Source organism: Rhinatrema bivittatum, chromosome 4 (assembly GCF_901001135.1).
Source record: "Rhinatrema bivittatum chromosome 4, aRhiBiv1.1, whole genome shotgun sequence".
NCBI lineage: Eukaryota > Metazoa > Chordata > Amphibia > Gymnophiona > Rhinatrematidae > Rhinatrema > Rhinatrema bivittatum.
In genome coordinates, this window is record NC_042618.1 from 71279812 (window position 1) to 71305661 (window position 25850).

At 45.4% G+C, this 25850-nt stretch overlaps 1 protein-coding gene across 4 annotated transcripts in view; it reads left to right on the top strand.

Annotated features, from left to right (window-relative positions):
• The window catches only part of ERO1A (endoplasmic reticulum oxidoreductase 1 alpha), a 76872-nt gene that overhangs the window by 38263 nt on the left and 12759 nt on the right, over positions 1-25850 (top strand). For all 4 annotated transcript variants that reach the window (XM_029598321.1, XM_029598318.1, XM_029598320.1 and 1 more), the window contains 5 exons: positions 8314-8434; positions 10591-10637; positions 12040-12051; positions 21789-21815; positions 21941-22033. In XM_029598321.1, coding sequence (XP_029454181.1) covers positions 8314-8434; positions 10591-10637; positions 12040-12051; positions 21789-21815; positions 21941-22033 — 300 coding nt within the window. The remainder of the gene's footprint in view (positions 1-8313; positions 8435-10590; positions 10638-12039; positions 12052-21788; positions 21816-21940; positions 22034-25850) is intronic.

A 25850-nucleotide genomic window follows, 5' to 3' on the forward strand; every position in this document is an offset into this window, starting at 1 on the left:
GTGCTTAAAGATAATATACACAATGGTTTTTGCCACATGAGAATATTGCAACACGCACGCTACAGATATACTAGCTGATTCTTCATTATCTATCAGTGCCACCTAGTTCTTTATCTATCATAATCCACCTGGACACCCTATAGTGGCATCTATTGGCTCTATTTTAGAACCACTGTCATAATTTGTAGATGTATTTTGAAGAACAAAGTGCCAAAAATACAGTCTTATGTTAAGGACGCTAAACATATACTTACTGTATTGGATATGATCAGGTTATAGTCGGAAGCTGCTCTTTTGATGTCTGTAGACATTAAGTCATTGTGCACTAACATCCCTCAAGCAGCAGCCCTGAGTATAGATAAAAGTACAATAGAAGCTCGTCCACGCCCCCATCAGATACAGTCTAGCTTCATTGTACATATGGCTCAGCTAGCCTTATGACAGAACTATTTCTTTGCTTTAGATAGTTTTTATTTGGAACAGCATAGTACCTCAATGGGTACTACAATGACTCCCAAGTATTGCCAACCTTTACATGGCACATTTTGAGTTCATGTACACATTAGAATTTTTCAAATACATAACCATATGGCATAGATATATTGATGACGTTTTTTTCCTTATGGACAGTTTCTAAGAATCACTTGCTAGAATTCATTTTGTGGCTTAATTTACAAGATAAAAATGTGCAATTTGCTATGGAATGTAATAATGAAAAAATAGCATTCTAGGACATTTGTATATCAAAGGAAGGAAACAGATTGGAAACATCGTTGTACTGAAAGATGATCGAGAGAAAATCTTTTACATTATTCTAGTTTCCATCCTGTTTCCCTAAGGGCTAACTTTCCAATTGGACAATTCTTATGATTACGACATACAAGAGAGAAGATTTCGTAACACATGCATATGATCTGAGTGCTCGATTGCTTGAACGGGGTTATCCAATAAAAGGGCGTTACATGCAGAAAGGATATGGCTGCTGATAGATTAAAAAAAAAAAAAGAGCCAACTAGTACATCTGTAGTAGTACGTATTGCAATATTCTCACATTGCGAAAACCATTGAGTACTATTATCCGATAGTATCTCACTGTTTGGAGCTCAATCACCAATTTAAAGATTTCAGGTGGGATATTTTAGAACAAATTGATGAGACTAAAAAAAGGCAGCCACATTACACATCTAAATTTGAGGGAACAGTTTTGGATCTATCATTTAGACACAGTGACCCCTCAAGGATTAAATCTCAAAATAGAATGGTACTCTGTAATCTGAAAAAGTCTCGCTCAGATACCCTCAATATAAATGTGATTACCGGATACATTTTGTGGAAGCTTCTGGTTTTCACTTGGTGCCAAAAAGACGTTATTGCAAAAAAAGGCAACGCTGGAAAACTCTGGAGTCTGTTATTTGCTAGTAGCTGTTGATAGTTGTAGAAGTAAACATTGCCTGTGCATTTGGTTTGAAGAAATAGTAGGTACTTCTATGCTTTTTGAAAAATATTAAGTGACTACTATGTCTTTATTATTTTATATTTAATATAATTTAAAGAAGATGTGGCTATAACAAAGTTTGATTGCCCTGATGCAGACACTCGAAACACGGACCCATGTCGGGGAACACTGCCTCGTACATCATTAAGATGTATTTTAAAGTGCATAAAGAAAAAAAAAGGTTTGACACTGGCTGTTGATTAAATATAAGGCAAAGAAGGTCGTTTGTGTACCAGGAGTGCTTATTATGATGGCCACAACAGATGGGTAAAAGTATTTCAAGTTGAAGGATTTATCGTTCATTGCCATGGAGGAATAAACCTTAGATCAAGTTAAGATATTTGTGTTCTTTCGGGCACATGGATAGTGGAGGCCAAATTGCCTCCTCTTTATAGCCTCACATTTTTTTTTTGTCATCATATCTTTATTGATTTTTTCAATGTAATGAACAACAGCATTAATAAAATATGAACAAGAACAATAAGAAGTACAGAACTCCCACTCCCAGATCCCCACCCCCCCCCCCCCCCTCCCCACCCTGTCAGGATCCATCCTTCCCCCTGCCGGAGCTAGGGGTTAACCCTCATATCAATGGTAGGTTCACAGTCCGTATATCTGGATAGAAGGTCTCTCTTGAAAGGCGGCAGTGTCCTCCAAAACTTGTCCCAAATAGAGTAGCATTGAGCACGTTGAGTCGGCGCTTGTGCCCTGGCTGTTGAATATTCATGTTGCAATAAAGTTATTAATCTTGAATGCCACTGACCCTTGCATGGTCTGACGTTTGTAATCCATTCAGCCATAATCGTCTGCACAGCGATAAGCAATGCCTTACCCAGGAACAATTGGTCATGGACCTCTAACGACTGCAGTTGCAGCGGAAAGAGACGCATTAAGCATAGTTTAGGATCTCGCAATAAGCGCACCGACACAATCCGACTCAGGTCCGCTAAGACTTCGTCCCAGAAAAGGATCATCTGTTCACATTCCCATAGGCTGTGGAAATAAGTCCCTTTCTCTTTCAGGCATTTCAAACACATATCAGATTCACATAGTTTTGCCGCATACAACCTAGTTATAGGCATATACATACAATGCATTAACTTAAATCCAGTCTCCCTAATCCCCACATTTTCAGAGAGAACGTAGCAACTATTTAAAGCATGTACAATATCCTCCAAAGCTAAGTAGATATCCGCCTGGATAACCCACTTATTCTGGATAGACCTGAGGGCAGTGCAATCCGGCCTCTCCTTCAACACTTTAGAAAACCCGGAGCAGGAATTTCCTCTCCTGCTATTAGGACTAAAAAAATCCCTCAGTCCTTCCCATGTGGGGTCTAATGGCTGGGAGCCAAATATTTGTATCAAATAATGTCTCGCCTGTAAATAAGCAAAAAAGTCATGGGTAGCTAATTTATACAGGGCTTGTAAATCACCAAAGCTTCTAAGGACTCCCGTTTTGGAGTCATAGAATTGGGAAACACTGTGTAGACCTTGCGTGCTCCATCTCTGAAAGACTGGGCTATCCACGCCCACCTCAAATAATGGATTTCCTCCCAGAGTTAAAAATGGGGTGACGCAATTCTCCAAATGGAGCACTCGGAGACATAAGAAGCCCCAGGCCTTCCGTCCAGATTGAAATAATAAATGGTGTTTGCAAACGGCTGGGAGTTTCGAATAAGGGATCTGCATAATATTTTCAGGGCTATAGGGGCGGAGACCAGATTTTAGAAAGTCTAGTGGTGTAAATTTCCCCGTGCCATCTATCCAATCTTGGATATGTCGTAACATACAAGCCAAATTGTAGTGTCTCCAGTTGGGGCATCCCAGGCCTCCCTGGGATTTAGTCATTTGTAGTGTCTGCAGAGAGACTTGCGCAGCCCTGCCCCCCCAAAGATACTTTCTCACCAGACTATCAATCCGACGTATTTCTATCGTCGTTAACCACAGTGGGATATGTTGCATGATATAGAGCCATCGAGGCAACTCCATCATCTTTAACAGGAAAACTTTGCCTGTCAGGGACAATGGAAAGCCAGCCCAGTTCTGCAATTTACGTTCCATATTCTTAAGCAGAGGGGTAATGTTAGCGTCATGCACCTTAGTCACATCTCTCGGTAACTGAATACCCAAATATCGCATCTCAGTATGTACCCACCGTAACGGGAAAACCCCCACCCAATGACCCCGCAAATCTCCGCCAATATCCATCGCCTCTGATTTTTCGATATTAATTTTTAATCCAGCAAATGACCCAAATAAGGTTTGGTGTTGCAGGACCCTCGTTAATGAACTTTGAGGGGCAGTGAGTAATACCAGTACGTCATCTGCAAAAGCAGAAACCTTGAATTCCTTGTCCCCCCACGTAAACCCCTGAATTAAGGGATCCGCCTCTATTTTCCGAAGGAGTGGGTCAATAGACAAGATATACAGCAGAGGCGACAGGGGACATCCCTGCCTGGTGCCTCGAAGTATATCAAAATCCTCCGAAACCTGACCATTTGCTATAATAGCCGACTGCGGCCTCTGATAGAGTAAGGCTATGTTTTGTATAATGTCGCCATGAAAACCGTAGCGTCTCAGTGCTGAAAAGAGATACTCCCAGGACACTCTGTCGAACGCTTTTTCAGAGTCGAATCCCACAATCATCGCCTCTGTCTCCTGCGCTCGACATTCCTTCATGGCTATCAGCAATTTAGATAGATTTGTACTGACAGACCTCCCCTTGACAAACCCAACTTGGTTTTGAGTAATGATAGAAGGGAAAACAATACTCATCCTGTCTGCTAAAATTTTTGCAAACATTTTTGCTTCAAAGTTCAGGAGGGAGATCGGCCGATAGGAAGCGGGAGATGAGAGGTCCTTTCCCGGCTTCTCCAAGACCGTTATATAAGCCTTTGTAACCCCCACCGGAAACGCCCCCTTTTTCTGGGCCTCCTGATAGTAGGCAAGTAAGTCACTTGTCACTTGATAACACAGACTCTTATAGTATTCGGCACTGAACCCATCGGGCCCCGGAGCCTTATGATGTTTGCTACTCCGAATGACCTGAATGAGTTCCGCCTGCTCAATTGGTTTATTTAAATATGTAAGTTGAGCTTCTGAAATCTGTGGCAGCTCAAGCCCTTTAAAAAAATCATCCTCCTGTTGCCGCCCTCCCTGCCGATCCTCAGTGTAAAGCTGCTCATAAAATTTCCGAAATGCAGCACACACATCCCGACCGGCTTGCAGGGGCTTACCCGTGCCATCCCTTAACTTATCTATAACAGTTTTCCCTCGGGCCACCTTTACCAACGTCGCAAGTAATCGACCCGATTTATTCCCGAATCGAAATAGGGTATGGGCGCTCTTCCGCAACACTTGTTGCGCTCGCTCATGAAGGAGGGCATTCAAGGTGTGTAATGTGTCGGTGTACTCCTGCCTAGCTGCTGGTGTCTGCAATCGGGCTAGCTGGGCTTTGGCCCCTTGCACCTTCCTTTCCAGACTTAATATCCTTTTTGTCCTGGCTTTAGCTAATGCAATCATATATGACGTGATTTCCCCCCTCATTACTGCCTTACTGGCTTCCCAGAACAAGCTAGGATCGCTTTTATGTGCCTCATTATGATGTACGTACTCCCTCCACTTTTCCTGCAAAAAGTCTTGGAATTTCCTGTCTCCCGCCATATGGCTAGGAAAGCGCCATAATCTCGTCGATGTGGCCTCCTGGCCCCTACTGATTTCAATCCAAATTAACGCATGGTCCGAGATCTCTATCGGCCCAATTTTCGCTTGGTTCACCCTTGTGAACAAGGATTCGGAGACCAGGATATAGTCTATTCTAGACATAGTGGAGTGAGCCCTAGAGACATGGGTATAGTCCCTTTCTGTCGGATGAAGGACCCTCCAAACATCGAGAAGCCGGAGCTCCGCACAAAGATACGCAACTCCCTTACCAGTCAGATCCGGTATGGTTTGTACGGGGCGCGATCGGTCTAAGCTGGGCTCATGTACACAGTTGAGATCCCCCAGCACTATCATAGGGCCCTTTGCGATCGGTAATAATTTTTGTACAATCCCCTGAAAAAAGGCATGCGTATATGAATTGGGGGCATAAATGTTACAAATTGTCACATCTTGGCCATGCACTTTTCCAATTAAAATAAGATATCGACCTTCCTCATCTGTTAACTGGTGGGTAAGCTCAAATTTAAGGGATTTATGTATTAAGGTTGCTACCCCTGCTTTGCGTCCCACGGCCGGAGCTGCATAACACTGCCCCACCCATAACTTTTTCAACTTACTGGCCTCAGCCAGAGACAGATGGGTCTCCTGCAGACCAGCTATCCCGACTTTCTGACGCAGCAGAGCGCTCAGTAATTTTTGTCGTTTAATCGGTGTGCCTATGCCTCCCACATTCCAAGAGATATAACGTAAGGTGTTCATCCCGTAATCAGTTCAGTAGCATATCTTTCTAGAACATCGTCTGGTAACCAGCCACAGAGTCTCCCAGCCTGGACTCTGGACTGTGCTAAACACTGAACCTCCAAGAAGTCCCATTGTGCCTCCCCCCCTGGACCCTGACACCACCCCCCTCCCCCCCCTCTCCCCGGACCCCATCTCCCAACATTTCTAAACAGGCGAACCTGCATGCCCACACCCAGTGGACAGAAGATCCGTGTACCATGCGCTCGGGTGCTGACCCCCTCCTCATTCACCCCCTGTACAGGGAATATCCTCCGGTAATACACAGAAAGCTGTTTCATGAGCAAAGATTTAAACCATATTTAACCATAACCGTAACAACATTGACAATCCATCAAAATTTTTTTGTTAGTGTTTTGTTGTTCAGTATGGGGCGGATTTTCAGAGCCCTGCTCGCGTAAATCCGCCCAAAACCGGGCGGATTTACGCGAGCAGGGCCCTGCGCGCCGGGAAGCCTATTTTACATAGGCCTCCCGGCGCGCGCAGAGCCCCGGGACTCGCGTACGTCCCGGGGTTCTCGGAGGGGGGCGTGTCGGGGGGCGGGGCCGGAGCGCGCGGCGTTGCGGGGGCGTGTCGGCAGCGTTTTGGGGGCGGGTACGGGGCGTGGCTACGGCCGGGGGGCGTGGCCGCGCCCTCCGTACCCGCCCCCAGGTCGCGGCCCGGCGCGCAGCAGGCCCGCTGGCGCGCGGGGATTTACGTCTCCCTCCGGGAGGCGTAAATCCCCCGACAAAGGTAAGGGGGGGGTGTAGACAGGGCCGGGGGGGTGGGTTAGGTAGGGGAAGGGAGGGTAAGGTGAGGGGAGGGCAAAGGAAAGTTCCCTCCGAGGCCGCTCCAATTTCGGAGCGGCCTTGGAGGGAACGGGGGGAGGCAGCGCGGCTCGGCGCGCGCAGGCTATACAAAATCGATAGCCTTGCGCACGCCGATCCAGGATTTTAGTGGATACGCGCGGCTCCGCGCGTATCTACTAAAATCCAGCGTACTTTTGCTTGAGTCTGATGCGCAAGCAAAAGTAGGCTGATCGCGCTTCTTTTAAAATCTACCCCTATTTGTTTTTGGGTGTTTTTTTTTTTTTTTTTGTTCGTTCCTTTCTCTGGCCAGTCCCATTGATGTGCGTAGAGGTACTGTTGGCGAAATCGGTAAGTCAGTATATGTAGCCCCTGTTAACCAGAGCGGCTCTCACTACCGCGAGCCTAGCAAGCCCTAGGTAGGAGTTACCGAACTGAAGCCAATGGGATAACCATTTGAAGTCCCGGTCACTTAGAACCAAGGGTATCCTTTATCCAGGCCGCTACCTTATCCGGATGGTCAAAAACATGAGTTGCACCATCTCTCCAGATCTTCAAAGTCGCAGGATACTGTAGGGCAAATCGAAGATTCCGATTATACAGATCTGTGCAATAGGGCATGAACAGGCGCCGCCGGGCTGCTACCGCCACAGAGTAATCCTGGAACATGATCACCCGATGTTCTTTGTAGTGCGCCTCCCGAATTTTCCGGAATGCTGTAAGGATAGCTGCCCTTTGCGCCCAATTTAAAAAGCGGGCTATCACCAATCTTGGTCTCCTGTCTAAATCTCTCTTTGGGCCCAGACGGTGGGCGCGCTCTATTTGTATCTTCCCAGATAACTCAGGCAATTTCAGGGCCTCGGGCAACCACCCTTCCAACGTGGCCTGCAAGTCCCCATCCGGTATCTCCTCAGGGAGGCCCATAAATTTTAAATTATTACGCCTTGCCCGGTTCTCAAGGTCTTCCAGTTTTTCCTCCGCCTGCTTTACTGAGGCCTCTAACGTTGTTACCTTTTGGGAAAGTGCCTGCTGGTCTTCCTCCACGACTGAAATTCTCCCCTCCGCAATTTCAATGCGCCATCCAATATCGCCCAATGTTTCTTTCACAGCCGTGAAATGTTCATTAATGCCCTCGAACTTGTGTTCAAGCGCGGCCACCACCGCCGTGGTCAGCCGCGCTACCGCCCCATCATCTAGACCCGGGCCATCGGAAGCGCGCCGTCCGTCCGCCATCTTGGATTCAGGGCCGCTCTGCTTTATTTTGTCTCTCCGGGGAGGCTTTGTAGTCATCACCGGCACGCTGAATCCTCCGCTGTTATGTTGCAGGGGTTTTCCGCACTCCACAGAGGCTATTTAAATGGTTCAACGAGGGGTTTTTCACCTTTATTTGTCAGCTTTTAGAGAGTCAGCACCCGGAGCCCCACAGCGTGCGTCTGTACGGGCTCACCGCATCACGTGATCTCTAGCCTCACATTTTTCTTTTGTTCTTCATATCATGTATTATCATCTAACAAAGTAAGTTTATGGAACTAAAGAAAAACTTTCTTATATGCAGAGCTTTGTTTTGCAGATGAGCAATCTCCTGATGCTGAATATGTAGATCTGCTGCTTAATCCGGAGCGGTACACAGGCTACAAGGGGCCTGATGCCTGGAAGATATGGAACACCATTTATGAGGAGAACTGCTTCAAGTAGGTTAAATGAGTAGAGTTAGCATTTATGGTACTAATTTTATTGTACAACAGAGAAGCATGTAAGGAAACCAGATGATAGTTCTGCTGTCTCTAAGGTTTTCTATTACAATCCCTGCTCATGATGTAAAACGCTGCCCCTTTTCTCTGGATTCTGCTGGGAGGGTGGGGTATTATGAGTGCCACAAAAAAATCCCAGAAAACTGCAGGAGATTTGTCAGACTCAAAACAGAACTTTTTATGATTAACAGTATCTCATTGCTGGAGTGCTAGTTGACTTATTTTCTTAGTTGAACTTCTGACTTACACACAGCACCAGGGACCCAGATATATGCATACCACAAAATTAGTAGTAAAATTATTTTTGCGGCAAGAAATCATTTTTTGCCGTACATAGAACGAGGCAACACCACGAAGACCTGATAGTTTGATTTTCATGAAGAAATTGATTAGTGCGTTGTAACTTAACAAAATGGCTATATACCTATTTCTAGATTTTTGTTTTAAAAAAAAAAATTCTAGTCTGCGTAATCCTACATTTTTAAGTAGGGATACAAGAAATATACAAAATAAGGAACAGAAAATACAAAAACCTCAAAAAAAAAATACTAAACTAAGTCTGTGATAGAACAAAAACTGCAAAAGATTTCTACACCATCTTATTGTAACAACTGGACAGGGTCATTCATCAGATCACTTTACGGCCTAATGCCCACGATAACGCCATAACGCATGCGTTAATTATCACATCTCGAGATGCTTAAGCAACTTTTTAAATTTTAGTCAAAAGGGAGGAGTTTGGGCGGAGTTTATGAGAATTTCAGGCAGGAGGGGGTGAGAGACAGAGAGAGAGCCTCTGGGGTGGCACATATACTAGTAAACTATTTATACCACTGGAGGAGTACATTGTACAAATCTCTTCTTTGTGTACCTTCTTCACTCCAAATCACATCAGATGTGTTCGTACCTCTGACTGTGCATGTAAGACTGCCCCCAAACCCTAGACCACCACCAAAACCTCACCTCGAGTGACTAGTTGACCCTCCTACAGTGGTATAAATAGTTGACTAATATGAGAGCCTTATAAAGGGTTTTCCTCTCTCTCCCTTTCCCAAAATGCAGAAATTCCTATGTGGGCACTTCGCAACTTGCAGAAGTGAAAATATAGCTTGTGTTGCAGTAACTCAAAACTTCCCCTAACCATAGTCCCTTTTTCTTTTTTAATCGCAAAGGCTGTTCATGCGAAATTTATAGCAAAATGATGAATCTAGGTCTGAGACAGCCAGCACAAATCAAGCTATTTATTTAGTTATTTAATATTTTGCCTTTTGGCTTGTCAAAACAGATTACATTCAGGTATTATAAGTATTTCACTAAGGGGTAGATTTTCAAATAGCGCGAATTGGCCTACTTTTGCTGGCGCATCAGGCGCAAGCAAAAGTAAGCTGGATTTTAGTAGATACGCGCGGAGCCGCGCGTATCTACTAAAAACCTGGATCGGCGCGCGCAAGGCTATTGATTTTGTATAGCTGGCGCGCGCCGAGCCGCGCAGCCTACCCCCGTTCCCTCCGAGGCCGCTCTGAAATCGGAGCGGCCTCGGAGGGAACTTCCTTTTGCCCTCCCCTCACCTTCCCCTACCTAACCCACCCACCCGGCCCTGTCTAAGCCCCCCCCTTACCTTTGTTGGGGGATTTACGCCTCCCGGAGGGAGGCGTAAATCCCCGCGCGCCAGCGGGCCTCTTGCGCGCCGGGACGCGACCTGGGGGCGGGTATGGAGGGCGCGGCCACGCCCCCGGACCGCCCCGAGCCGTAGCCATGCCCCCGTACCCGCCCCCAAAACGCTGCCGACACACCCCCTAAACGCCGCGACGACTGGGCCCACGCCCCCGACATGCCCCCTCGGAGAACCCCGGGACTTACGCGAGTCCCAGGGCTCTGCGCGCGCCGGTAGGCCTATGTAAAATAGGCTCACCGGCGAGCAGGGCTCTGAAAATCCGCCCCAAAGTGTAGCAGAACTAGGAGATATCACCAGCACCAAAAGCAAGTTACAAGAACAAATGTTTTTAACTTCTTTCTGAATTTTTAACACATACAGTTGCTTAGAACTCATTAGGAAGTGCATATGTTTATTTCATATTTTAATTCTTTGCCTCTAGACCTCAGACAATTAAAAGACCTCTCAATCCTTTGACTTCTAGTCGTGGTGAGTAATATTTGTGTATGCATGGCATTGCCATTTCTGTAGATTGTTTAGTCACCTACTATAACTCTTTTAAAATTGTTTGAACATCTGTGATTACTAGTGAATTTAATGCCAATATTAAGTAAAAAGCTGAGAACATCAGGCAAAGACCAGTGAATCTAGTGGTGCCTGTGGATAACCATTGTTCTGGTGCTTTGCAGCTTGATGTCTTGTGGGAGAGTAGAACCTAGTAATCATAGTAATAGGTAGGCATATTTAAGACTTGAGTTTTAAATCCGTGGCTTTTCTTATATGTTCATTTGGAAATGCTATGTAGTATACTTACAGATATGGACAGTCTGTAGACTTACCTAAACTGTAGGATATCAAGCTAAGTATGTGTGTAGGGAATATAGAAAATGACAGCACAAAAAGACCATATGGCCTGTCTGGTCCACCTGTTCACACCAACTATTCATCTTTACAATCCCTATCCTCTGAGATTGTCTGTGCTTATCCTTTGCTTTTTTGAAATCAGATGCTGTCCTTGTCTCCACCACCTCCACGAAGAGGCTGTTCCATGCAGCCACTACCTTTTCTGTAAAGAAATATTTCCTTAGATTACTCTTGAGTCTGTCACTTTTCGGCCTCCTCCCATGACCCCTCCTTCTAGAGCCTCCTTTCCATTGAAAAAGGGTCACCTCGTCTGCATGGAAACCTTGGAGGCATTTAAATGTATTTCCCATAGCTGACCTTTTCTGTAGGGAATACATGTTTAGATCTTTGTCTGTCCCCAAATGCTTTAAAGTAAAAGCCACTAACCATTTTAGTAGCCACCCTCCAGACAGACTCCAGCTGGTTTATATCCTGTATCTGAGAACTGTATACAGTATTCCACATGAGGTCTCACCAGGGGTGATATCATCTCCTTTTTCTTCTGCTGCCCTTTCCTCTGCACATGCACTCAAGGGTCTTTCTGGCTTTTCCCATCACCTTATTCACCTGTTGGCTACCTTAGGATCATCTGATACGATGACACCACAGGTCCTGCTCTTAGAGGACTTTTGCCCTCTGTACTCTTCTGCTCCCATGGGTTTTTTGCTGCTTTTATGCATGACCGCATTTTTTACCATTAAATCTTAGCTGTCAGACAGCTTTATTAGATCCTTCCTCATGTTTTTCACACCTTCCTTGCTGTCTTCTGTCTGATTAGCTAGTTAGCCCCCCCCCCAAGAAAAAAACAATATTTTATGAATCTCCAAGTGATTGCAACAAGTGCCAGGATTCGCCCGATCATGCAAAATTAGAACTAATTAGAATAAACAGTAAAATTAATTGCTAGGAGTTCATTCAGTTTAAATCTAACTTTGTACTGCTAAAAATATAATATTTTAATTGAATGCTCTGCATCCTTTATTTCTAGGGGACAATGAAGGTAAGTTAACTTTATTTTTTTTCTTCTTGTCTATAGTAGATAAAATGTGTAGCATTTTATTTTCACTTGCAATATCCTCATTGCTTTTGTGCTTCTTTTGATTGCTAAAGCCGCCCTGTTTTTCTTTTGTCGAATCTGTAATCCTATCCCCCAGTTTTTCACAGTGCTGGGAAATGTCCCAGCTGCTGTATGCCTCTCACGATTCGTGCTGTGGCTACATGTTGCCTTACAGCCAATGTGTGGATCTCTCTCCCTACTCCTCCTGGCTCCCCTGCAGATGCTGTCATCCTCTGTTACTCCCACTTTCTCCCCACCCAACCCCTCTACGGCTTTCTTGGCCTTTCCTACAAATGCTTGTAGGAAATGCGTGCATGTGGGCAACACCACATGCAAGTAGGACATTCATCCTTTTTCTTATATTTCAACCGTAGATCTGCCACCGTCGAATTTAATTCTCCACCCTATCCGCCCCTTTTTATCCCAGTTACACCTCCCTCCTTTCCCACCCTACTCTACCCCATCCCTGAACCCACAGTCCCGGATCTGTAATCTTACGGTTTATCTTTCTGTTTAATCCTTCTCTCCTCCCTCCCTACTTTTCTAGTAGGCCACTATTCCTTTATTTACTTCCCCCTTTCTTTATCTCACCCTTGATCCAACCTAGATCTGAAATTTCCCTGAGCTCATCCCATAAGTGTAATCACCTCGGTCCGATTTCGGCTTCATTTTAATGTTCTGTTTCTTTATATTATAACTATTTATCTATTTGTTCTTATTGTTACACTTATATTTCTTTATTGTGTTTTTTACGAATTTAACAAATTAATTATATAAATCAGCAGGTTGTATTTAACTACAGGTATTTATCTTCCTGTACCCCAGTCATTTGTAACCCTTGTTCCATGTAACGCTCTCATGCGACAACAGTTTCATTGTAAACCGATGTGGTTTTGTATTTCTTACACGAACGTCTGTATATAAAAGTCCAAAATAAATAAATAAGTAAAATGCTGTGAATCTTTCATCTAACTTCCCTGCAGCTATCCCATGCTTTCTCTTGCTTTTCCTCCACCCTCCCTGCAGCCATTGTTATTTTTTTCTTCCTGCTTTTACAGATGTTTTCTCTCCCCAGTACTGACCTAGAGGAATAACAGTACCACTATTTATCATTTTTAAAGCGCTACGAGACATGTGCAATGCTGCACAGATATACATGTTTACAATCTAGTCAAAACATGCATGACGAAGAGTTCATGCATAGTGTATTTTATTATAGAGAAGGTGAGTTTTTAGATTGGATTTGAATATGGCCAGAAGAGGGAGCATGGCCACTGACTCAGTCTATTCCAGGCCTATGGCACAGCAAAGTGAAAAGCATGGAGTCTGGAATTAGTGGTGGAGGAGAAGGGCACATATAAAAGCAACTTGTCTGAATGAAGTTTACGAGGAATGGTGTAGAGAGAGAGAGAGAGAAAAGAGAAGATAAATAATGAGGAGCTGCCCCACCATATTTCCAAAAAAAGACTCCAGTCAAGGACTATCGCTGTGATGACTGTGCTAGGTGAGTTGGGAGAGGATGCAAAATATCCCAGGGCTGAGATTCAGCTGTAGAGCGGCTAGTTAAGTTAGCCAGATACACTTATCCAGCTAACTTATCAGGGATATTCAGCAGAACCAGGCTATGTTAGTTAGCCCGACAGCATGGCTAGAGTTAGTCGGATAGGTTAACCGGCTAACTTTCAATATCGGAGTTAACCGATTAACTTATCTGACCAACTTCGCTCTTCCCCGGAATGCCTACCTCCCGCCCCGGAAAGGGCCCCGACTTATCCAGCTAGAACTTAGCCAAATAAGCCATTTAATGTTGCGGGTAGGCCGTTTAGATGGGTAACTTTTCAGTTATCCATCTAAATGACATTTGAATATCTGCCTCGCCCATTTAAGCTGGGAATAAACAAGGCTTATGATCGCAGCCCCAGTTTGAATTGAGCTGGAATCCAATAGGAGGAGGAGGAAACTGCTGTTGCCGAAGGAGGGGGGAGGAAAGAACATAAATAGTTGGGAAGAGAGGAGCAGAAGGGGTAAGAGGAGAGAGGCCCTTCTGAGAGCACTAGAGGCAGGTAGGAGATAGGCAGAAGGAAGCAATGAAAAGAAAATAGAAAAGGAGTAAAGTTAAATGGAGAAAGCCAAGAACAATAAGCACCTTGGTACTCACTTCCTGTCAAAAGAGCTGGAGTTTTGAAACATAGAAATGACGGCAGAAGAAGACCAAACGGCCCATCCAGTCTGCCCAGCAAGTTTCACACTTTTTTTTTTTCATACTTATCTGTTTCTCTTGGCTCTTAGTAACCTTTTGGTTCTATTACCCCTCCACCCCCACCATTAATGTAGAGAGCAGTGTTGGAGCTGCATCTAAGTGAAATATCTAGCTTAATTAGTTAGGGGTAGTAACCGCCGCAATAAGTAAGCTACACCCATGCTTATTTGTTTACCCAGACTATGTAATTCAATCCTTGTTGGTTGTCTGTATATAGATCCACTTTTCTTCATTCCCCCTGCCGTTGAAGCAGAGAGTTATGCTGGATATGCGTGAAGTGTCAGACTTTCTCCCCTGCCGTTGAAGCAGAGAGCTTTGCTGGATATGCTTGAAGACTTTCTCCCCTGCCGTTGAAGCAGAGAGCTTTGCTGGATATGCTTGAAGACTTTCTCCCCTGCCGTTGAAGCAGAGAGCTTTGCTGGATATGCTTGAAGACTTTCTCCCCTGCCGTTGAAGCAGAAAGCTATGCTGGATATGCTTGAAGTGTCCGACATTCTCCCCTGCCGTTGAAGCAGAGAGCTATGCTGGATATGCTTGAAGTGTCCGACATTCTCCCCTGCCGTTGAAGCAGAGAGCTATGCTGGATATGCTTGAAGTGTCTGACATTCTCCCCTGCCGTTGAAACAGAGAGCTATGCTGGATATGCTTGAAGTGTCAGACTTTCTCCCCTGCCGTTGAAGCAGAGAGCTGTGCTGGATATGCATTGAAAGTGAAGTATCAGGCTTATTTGATTTGGGGTAGTAACTGCCATAAAAAGCAAGCTACTCCCTGCTTTTCTGTGAATGCAAATCCCTTTCCCTTTTTTCCCCACATTCATTTACGTCCTCTAGACTTTATGGATCCACAGTGTTTATCCCACGCCCCTTTTGGTGGGCTTTGTGAGATTCTTTCTACAGTGGGACTGGATGACAGTAAGGCATTCTTTGAGGTCACATAGCCATAGTGGTGACGTGGTTCCTCTGACTCTCCTGAACATGCTGGATCCTCAGTGAGCCATTTGAGGTCAATGGGATACGTTTTTTTTTTCCAGCCATTATCCCATTAGGTTTCTGTAATTCCTGAGATGCCATCATTCCTCCAGTGGTAGATGAAACCAAGGGTCTAATGGTCTAATGATGGGCAGGATCACATCAGGTGATCCTGCCCATCCATGCTTGAACCATAGGGTGGAGAGCACACACCAGTGCTGCTTGGACCCAAGGGACATGGTCCCTAGTGGAGTCAACTGCAAATCAACCTTCTGGAGCTGTGAGTTATCTGCTATGCACTGAGTTGCTTCCATTTGCTCTCTAACAAGAGAATACTGATCCAGACAGACAACCAGGTGGCCATGTGTTGTATAAACAAGCAATGAGGCCCGGGCTCATATGCCCTCTGTGAGGTGACCCTTTCTCTCTGGTAATGAGCCAATCATTACAACACATATTTCCAGATGATCTACCTACCAGGAATTGAGAATTTATTAGTGGACCATGTCAGAAAGTTCTGCAATGGCACAAGTGGTTTTCGATCAAGAGGTTATGAGCAACTTGTTCTGTTGTAGAGGAAACCAGTGATCAATTGACCTGTTCGCTTCAAAGGACTACAGGAAAGTTGAAAGTTACACACTATGCATCCAAATGATTATATATTACCTCCTGCTGCTTTTATGCTGGACTGGACTGGAGCAGTTTTCTCTATGCATACCCTCATAGCATGGGCCTGGCCATGGCAAACGTGTTATCCATATCTTATCGGTCTGTCCGTTCAGTCTCCGATTGCCTTGGGGATGTCTCAGACTCATCACACATAAAGATGACAGGTTCTACCATTGCTGGCCCTCATGGCGTGGATGTTGTGTGCAGTAATCTCCTCTGTACTCCTTCATAGGGAAGTGGAGGACATGCTGATTTCAACAAGAAAATCCTACAGTTTCAAGTGGAAGAGGTTCTTGATATGGTGTGGAACCAGCCAGCTGGATCTCTTCTCTTATGGCCTGAGGGACTTGCTTCAATATTTTTGTGTTTTATATAAACTGCCAAGAGTTGGTGATTGAGTGGCTATAAACCGATTAAATAAACTGAATTAAATATTCTCTCTTTCATCCTCAGGCCTCAACACCGTTTTAGTCAAATTTAATTTCTGCGGCTTTGTGGCATATCACCAGTAGGTAGAAAGAGCTCTACTATCTCCTCACCCATTAGTATCAAAATTCATGAAAGGTATCTGGCATTCTAAACTTCTGGTCAGTAAATCTCCAGTGTCTTGGGCCCTCACCGAAGTGCTAGGTCAACTCATTAAACCTCCCTTTGAATCTCTGAGTAGGTAGAATTATATTATCTCTCTTGGAAAGTGTTATGTCACTTTGGCTAAAAAATACATACGTGACTTCCAGGCTCTGATTTCCTATTCATCAAACCTGACGTTTTTTCACAATAGGGTGGTTCTGTGTACTCTTCCTAAATTCCTTCCAAAATGATGTCCAGTTTTTCTATTAACTAAGCTATTATGCTGTCAGATTTAAAGACCGCATACAAACAAAGGAGAACGGGCTCATCAATTCTTGGACTGTAAGAGAGTCTGGCATATTAACCAAAGAGGACCCAGTCTCACTGAATCTTCTCAAATATTCTTGTCCTTGGAGCTCAACAGATTAGGAAAGGCAGTTGTCAAACAGTTTCATTGGCTAGCAGACTGTATAGTGCACTGTTCTGCATTGGCTGGCTCAAAGACTACAAACTGTCGAGTCTCAAGTGAGAACCTTGGTGACTTCTGTGGCTCATCTCAGGGCCCCTTCCATTGAAGACATATGCAATACTGCTACATGGTTGTCTGCTCACATCTTTACATCCCCCTACTGTTTGGACAGCAAGTCCAAGGAGACAGTAACTTTGGACATGCAGCTTTGTGCGGCCTGTTATCCAGTAGTTCACTTTTCAACTATGGAGCTGGGTTGTGTGTTCAGTAGGTGCTCATGCATAATGCATGGGAAGACCCTTAGCTTGAGTCTTCCCATGCATTATGACTGATTCATGAATGCTTGTTGATGGAGGCTTCATAATTGCTTACCTGTACACAGGGTTCTTCATAGATAGCAGGATGAATCAGCCATACTTAATACCCACCTGCCTCCCTGGAGAGTAAACTACCTCACTAAAGCTAAGCTCTGGAAAAGACTGAGGGGCTCTCAAGGCAGTGAGCAGGTGTTGGAACATCTGCACCTACTCATTAAGATTTTTTTTACTGAGCTTTGGGAGCTGTGTTGGTACTGGCAGATGTTATCCATTGTTGGGGCCGATGCAATAAATCTGTGCGGAAAACTGTGCTCAGTGTTAAGAGCCCGCTTTCCTAACTCACTCCCCACTATCTCTTCTGGGTGCACGATCGAATATTTAAATGAGGGGTCATGCTAAAAAGGAGGCACTAGGGACAAATGTGCGCCCCTAACGCCTCCTTGGCAGTGAGCGCCCAGGAGAGGTGGCTGTCAGCAAGTTAGGAAAACGGATGATCGATTTTACGAGCGTCCGTTTTCCTAACCTGTGCACAGCCACGGATTTGGAAAATGTATGCTCTATTAATTGAGCATCCTTTTTCTTAACCTGACCACTGGCACACTTTGTTTTTGTTTAACATTCTGGTACTTTTTGATTTCTCCAACTTAATATCGCCACGATATTAAGTCGGAGGAAGTACAGAAAAGCAGTATTTTCTGCTTTTCTGTACACTTTTTGGGATGCGCATAAATTAACGCCTGCTCTGGGCAGGCGTTAATTTCTGAGGGTAAAAATGTGTGCGTCAGGTACACTTTTTTTTTTTTTTTTTTTAAATTGGGGGAGAATAGCTAATAGTCTTACCAACATGCATTTGCATGTGATGAGCACTATTAGCTTTGCAGGGGTTGGATGCACGTTTGGACACGCTAATCCCCTTATAGAATCAGGGGTTGTAGATGCACGTCCAAAACCCGCATCCAACCATAGGTAAACAGTGCGCTCAGCTGAGCGCACTATATTGTATCGGCCCCATTATGTCTTAATCATCTCACTATCTATGGAGAACCCTGTTTATAGGTAAGCAAACTTGCTTTCTTAGGGAGGTAATTTTTCCAGCTAATTATATTTTTAATTGTATGTATGGTTGGACAATAAGGAATGCTTATATTAAAAAGCAAAAACCATTGAATTTTTAGATTTTGAAAAATATATACATATTTATTTTTTTTAAATCTTTTTTTTGTACATGAATTAGTTGGACAAAATGCTAATCTCAGCCAGCCCAATTGTTGTAAAGTTTGCCAGGCTGTGTGCACATTCTAGTAAGGGGTTCTGCGTACATTTTTGTGCACAGAATTTTTATTTCTGATGTAGCAGGGTTTTGCACATGATCACCCACTAGCATGTATGCCCAAATCTGCAGTTCTCCATACAAATCCCATGTTAGTGAAGGCATTTGTTATTACTGCCCCTCAATGCAGAGGTATGTAAGCTTAACCCATGCCTTCTGAATGCTCAAAATTTAACTCCTGGTTAGAGGTTCAGTGGCCAAGCTTAGTTGATGGAGCTGAGCATAGAGTTTGTGGTGCTAGAGTCCTATATTTGGGATTTATACACAGAAAGCCTGATTTGTGCAGAGATTGGGCTTTTTACGCATAAATCATGTTTTGTGTGCAGAAAACATGATTTATGGGCATACATATTGGGCCGGATTTTAAGACATACGCGCGGGCGTACATTTGTGCGTGCAACTCGCAGCCGTGCGTATGTTATAAAATCCAGGGTCGGCGCACGCAAGGGGGTGCACACTTGTGCACCTTGCGCGCACCGAGCCCTAAGGGAGCCCCCGATGGCTTTCCCTGTTCCCTCCGAGGCTGCTCCGAAATTGGAGCGGCCTCGGAGGGAACTTTCCTTCCGCCCCCCCCACACCTTCCCCTATCTAACCTGCCCCCCAGCCCTACCTAAATCCCCCCCAACCTTTATTTTGTTGTTTATGCCTGCCTCTGGGAGGGCGTAGGTTGCACGCACCGGCCGAGTGTCGGCGCGCAATCCCCCAGCACAGCCGCTATGCCGGAGGCCTCTGTTACGCCCTGTCCCTGCCCCGCCCCTTTCACAAGTCCCCGGGACATACGCACATCCCGGGGCTTGCGAGTGTTGCCGGGCCTATGCAAAATAAGCTCGGTGCGCGCAGGATTTATGTGCGGTTACGCTCTATTGTTTTTATATGCATGAAGTCAAATGTGCACTATTTTTTTTAACTCCTGATGCATTAGTTTATTGCACTGGGAGATGAGTCCCTCTTTAGTGCGAGTAAAAGAATATCTATGCTGAAGTTCGGTGGACATTTTTATCTCCCTTATTATTTATTTATTTACTTTATTTACCCGATGTTGGTATTTACCTTCACACTGGTTTACAGTGTTTCGTAACTAAAAGTCATTCTCATTCTGTGACAAAGTATCACATGGCACATGCTGTTAATGGCGCAGCTGCAAGTACTGGAAAGCTGTGATTTAAATCAGAAATATTGGGGCGGATTTTAAGAGCCCTGCTCGCCGGTGCGCCTATTTTACATAGGCCTACCGGCGCGCGCAGAGCCCCGGGACTCGCGTAAGTCCCGGGATTTTCCGAGGGGGGCGTGTCTGGGGCGGGCCCGATCCGCATGGCGTTTTCGGGGCGGGACGTAGCGTTTCGGGGGCGGGTCCGGGGGCGTGGTGGCGGTCCGGGGGCGTGGCCGCGCCCTCCGGACCCGCCCCCAGGTCGCGTCCCGGCGCACGGGGATTTACGTCTCCCTCCGGGAGGCGTAAATCCCCCAACAAAGGTAAGGGGGGGGGGGGTTTAGACAGGGCCGGGGGGGTGGGTTAGGTAGGGGAAGGGAGGGGAAGGTGAGGGGAGGGCAAAAGAAAGTTCCCTCCCTCGGAGGGAACGGAGGTAGGCTGCGCGGCTCTGCGCGCGCCGGCTATACGGAATCGGTAGCCTTGCGCGCGCCAATCCAGGATTTTAGCGGATATGCGCGTATCTACTAAAATCCAGCGTACTTTTGTTGGCGCCTGATGCGCCAACAAAAGTACGCCAAATCGCGTTTTTTGAAAATCTACCCGATTCTGTAGCAAATGTTAGAATGCCTAAGAATCTCTTTCACTAAAATCGGGGAAAAACTTCATTGGTTTACATTTTAAAACTGTATAGCATTCATAAATTTATATGAAATTTTAATTTTCTTTTAAATATTGTGACAGAAAACATCTCTGTAGCCATAATAATGTATTCCGCCCCAAAGGTGACAGTTTCAGTTCCTTGTAAACCGGTGCGATATGTATATTTTACAGGAACATCAACCTAATAAATGAAGGTTGACCGACGTGCCGCAAATGCACAGTAGAGAGCAGCTCTACTGCGCATGTGCGGGCGAGCACGTCGGTCTTAGGCAGCGTAAGGAAAAAAAAACATGGCGCGGGCGGCGGCGGTAGCGGCGGCGGTGGCAGCGGCCAGTAGCGAGGGAGGGAGGGAGTGGGAGGGACTGAGGGAGAGGGAGGGAGGGAGTGAGAGGGAGGGAGGGAGGGACTGGGAGGGAGGGACTGAGTGAGAGGGGGAGGGACTGAGAGGAGGAGACGGGAGGGAGGGACTGAGTGAGAGGGAGGGAGGAGTGGGTGAGTGTGTAGGAGGGAGGTAGGGGGTGGGAAAGAGTGAGGGGAGAGGGAGAATGAGGGAGAGGTGAGAGACAGGGATGTGAGTAAGTGGAAGTGTGAGAGGGAGAATGAGGGAGAGGTGAGAGACAGAGGTATGTGAGTAGTGGAAGGGAGGGGGAGAGGGAGAATGAGGAGAGGTGAGAGACAGGGATGTGAGTAAGTGGAAGGGTAAGAAGTTGTGGAGCAGAGAAAAAGGGAGTGGAGGAGGGCTGAGAGGGTGGAGAGTGACTGAGGGAAGGGGAGAGAGGAGGGAGTGACTGAGGTAAGGGGAGGGAGGTGAGAGTGAGGGGAAGAAGGCAGTGGGAGACAGAGGGTGAGTAAGACTGAGTGGAGGAAAGGGGAGGAGTGAACGAGGGGAAGGGGGAGAGAGAGAGGGAGAAAAAGTGTAGAAGGGTGCTGTGTTAGAAAATGGACTGAAAACAAAATGTAATGTAGCCCGTTTTAACAGGCTTAACGGCTTGTCAGTATATAAAAATTAAAAATAAATAAATAATAGGTAAAACAAAAAAGTACATTAATCTGTGTATAAGAGAAACATTTATATTTCAAAAATTGCTATAATCAAGATTGTTACACCGTTGTGTAGAATTAGAGTATTCTTATGGTGGTCAATAAAAATTGTCAAATTAAAAAAAAATACATGATTACAGTTGGAGGAGGGACATATTCTCGCATTTATAATATATATTGCTGTCATACCAGATGTCATTTATGGCACAGCACACTGATTGTATTTTTCTTTTTTCTTTACCTTTTCAGACAATACTTTTTACAGTTGGCTGGAAGGTAATTGACATTGTCAGCAATTACAGCAGTGTTTATTTCTTTATTGTATATGCTAATTTTGGCTACTTCAGTGTTTTGGACTTTATATCAGGAATATGCTTTAATGTAAACTTTTTTTTTTTTAGGACTTTGTGTAGAGAAAAGGGCTTTTTATAGATTAATTTCTGGTCTACATGCAAGTATCAACATTCATCTGAGTGCACGCTACCTTTTGCAAGGTATGTGACATGCTGCCTAATCTAGTATTAAGGATATAAATCAGTTAGTCGGTCCAGAGGGTGGCTACTAAAATGGTCTATGGGTTTTGTTCTAAAGCGTATGAGGACAGACTTAAAGCTCTGACCATGTATTCTCTAGAGCAGTGGTTCTCAACCTTTTTTCTGTCGGGACACACCTGACAGATGGTTCTCACATGCGTGACACACTGACCCATGATCGTCACGGGGCTAGATGTAAAAGTACAGTTTGCATCCACGGGAACCCCCCTGACCCACAATAATGGATGTAAAGCAGAGTTATGACATTCCCCATACAACTCACCCTACAAAAAAAGATATTCTGGTTCTGGTGTCATCTCAGTAACAGCAACTCAAACTCCTTCTACTTCCAGGCTCAATAGCCCTACGTATGAAAAGACAGCAGTTTACCACCAATGCATGTCCTCGTGAGAAAACATAACAAATAAGACTGATACAAACGCTTACATGCTAGTAAAATATCTCATCTCGGTAACAGACACAGAACCGACCTAACATACTTCCAGGATCTGCAGTAATGCACATAAACGAATCCGCACACAGTTACACCTGTATTATGGAATACACTCAAACAGGAGCAACCCTATCTATGAAAAGGCCACACTACAAATATTAAATCAGGCCCTAAAAACCAATACACCTCTTTAGGAAAACAGAACTAGCAAGCAGCTATAGATCCCTACACAGAAATAATTGTAAAACTATACTAATAAGCAGAATAAATGTTTCAAAACAGCTATGAACAGAATAACACCTAACAATTAAAAACTCATAAAAACTATTACACATTCTCCAAATACAAAATATTTCAAAAAAGCAGACATCACATAATATTAAATAATTAAAATGGCAGTCAATCAAGAAAAATAAACTTAAAAAGCCACCTTTACTTACCCCCTCCAGCAGCTCTCCTACTCCCCTTCCATGCAGGCTGTGGCACACACCAGAAGCAGCAGTAGAAGCTAAGCTCTATACTCATGGTCCCTTTCCTTATTGCCCATGTCTCTCACACACACACACCATACCAGTCATGCCCCCATGACCAGTTTCTGTCTCTCACACACCAATCATCTCCCAAACAGTCTTTGACACACACACCAGTCACCTTCCTGAACAGTTTCTCTCATGCCATACGTACCCACAGGCTTCCCACTCCCATGTTCTACTTACATATACAGGCTTCTCACTCTCATAATCACTTTCTCTGTCTCTCTCTCTCTCTCTCTCTCTCTCTCACACATACACTCACACTCACACACACACTCACACTCACTCATTCACTCACCAGTCTCTCACTCCCATGCTTGTTCTCTCCACATGCACAGGCTTCTCATTCCCATAATCACTTTCTTTCTCTCACACACACAAACACATACCAGTCACCTGACCTCTCTCATGCATACACACACACACACACACACACAGGCTTCCCACTCCCATGTTCTCTTTCCGATATACAGGCTTCTCACTCCCATGCTGTGTCTCACACACACCCTGGTTTCTCACTCCCATGCTCACTCTTCACATGCACAGGCTTCTCATTCCCATAATCACTTTCTTTCTGTTGCACACACACACCAGTCTCTCTCTCATTTCCATGCTCGCTCTCCACGTGCACAGGCTTCTCATTCCCTGAATCACATTCTTTCTCTCACATTCACACACACCAGTCTCTTTCTCTCACACACACCGTCACCTTACCAACCAGTCTCTCTCTCTCTCTCTCTCTCTCTCATGCATGCGTACACACATAGGCTTCCCACTCACATAATCAGGCTTCTCCCATGCTTTCTTTCACACACACACACACCCCCCCCACAACACCAGGCTTCTTACGCCCATGCTTTCTCACATACCCAGATTTCTCACTTCCATGCTTTTTCTCTCTCTCACACAATCAGACACCTCCCTGACTAATGTCTCACACTCTCACATACACATCAGTCATCTCCCTGAGCAGTCACTTTCATTGTTTCTCACATTAACCCCCCATTTCCCTGTAATCTATTTTGTAAACCGTTATGATGGCATTATTTTAACATTTCCGAATGACGGTATATAAAACTCCTTAAATAAATATACACACACATCAGCTCTCTGACCAGGTTCTCTCAATCACACACAGGTTGGCTGGCTGCTTCTCTCTCTTTCTCTCACTCACTTCCTCTTCCCCCCCGAGCACAAATGGTAGCTGCAACAGCCTCCTCCTCCAGCCCCCGCAAGCCAAGAAAGAAGAATCCCATCGGCCGCGGGAGGCTCATGCTGCTGTCTCCTTTCCCGATTACTGGCTGTTTCAATTGTTCGGGGACCGATGCTCCTGCCGCTGTTTTTCCACGCAGCACGGCTCTTTCTCCTTCCTGTCACCTTCCTGTTCCGGGTCACGGGGGGGGGGGGGCGCGGGAAGAAGAAAAGGCCAGCCGCAGGTGCCACTGCTTCTTCTACCACCACTGCCGTTCCCACTGGGCTGGAACATGCTGATAGCCCAGTAGCAACAGCAGCAGGGAAGGAAGAGCAGCGGGAAAGCCCGGGAGCACGCGACTCACCTGCCAGTGCTTGGCGACACATTGGTTGAGAAGCGCTGCTCTAGAGAGAAGCTGAGATAGGAGAGATATGATAGAGAAGTTTAAATAGCTCCAAGGTTTCCATGCACAGAAGGTGGGCTGTTTTTAATGGGATGAGGGTGAAAAGGGGTAGACTCAGGAGCATTAAGGAAATATTTATGTTCAGAGAGGGTAGTGGATGCATGGAACAGCCTTTCTGTGAAGGCTGAATTCAAGAAAGCATGGTATAAACACAAAGGCCCCGGATTTTAAAAGGCCTAAGCGCACCAGGCCTATTTAAAAAGGCCTGGCCACGCATGTAAAACCCCAGGACGCATGCATGTCCCGAGGCTTCGGAAAGGGGGCGGGGCAGTCCAGGGGGTAGGGCGGGGTCAGAGGCTCCCAGAGGCAGGCGCAAAAGGTAAGATAAAGGTCGGGGGGTGGGGTTTAGGATAGGGCTAGGAGGTGGAAAGGTTAGGGGAAGGGGTAGGAAGGTTAGATTAGGGGGTTGGGAACAGGGAAAGGCCGCTGGCATCAGCACGCGCAAGTTGCACTAATGTACACCCCCTTGCGCGTGCCGACCCCTGATTTTATAACACGCGTGCACTGGTGCACGCGTGTTATAAAATCAGGCGTCCATGTGTGCGTGCTGGGTAGTGCACGCACATGGACACCCGCGTGTACCTTTTAAAATCTACCCCAAAGTATCTCAGACTGTCTGTGATCTTTCAAATGTATACAGGGGGGGATCTGGATTTGATCCACCATCTGTCAAGGCCAGCTTGTGTTCTGTGGCATGGGGATGCTCAGCCTGGGGAGGGAGGTGAGGCAGCTGCTACTTCAGAGGTGGTTCCTATCAGCTCACCACCTCTTCAGGCTGCTTGGAGACTTTCCTGTTGAACTCACCTTCCACCCTGGCCAGCACAAAGGCCACAAACAAAAGAAAAGTGAGACCTTTTTGTTTTTTTGTCTTCGGGAAGCTGTCATTCCTATTCAAGAAACAAACGATCAATTTTATAGTTTGAATAAGCCTCTCCTTAAGATTATGCAGATGTGAGTGTTTAAAGTCTCTGCCATACAACTTGGACCCATATCAAGGATAGAGGACACTACTCTTAAATACCACAGACAAGTTGTGTTTTCAGGATAGTCAGACTATTCAAATGACCTGGTTCTTGGATTGAACGTATCCATATAGATCTTATGAACATTCACTATGGAAATCCTAAAAACCAGAC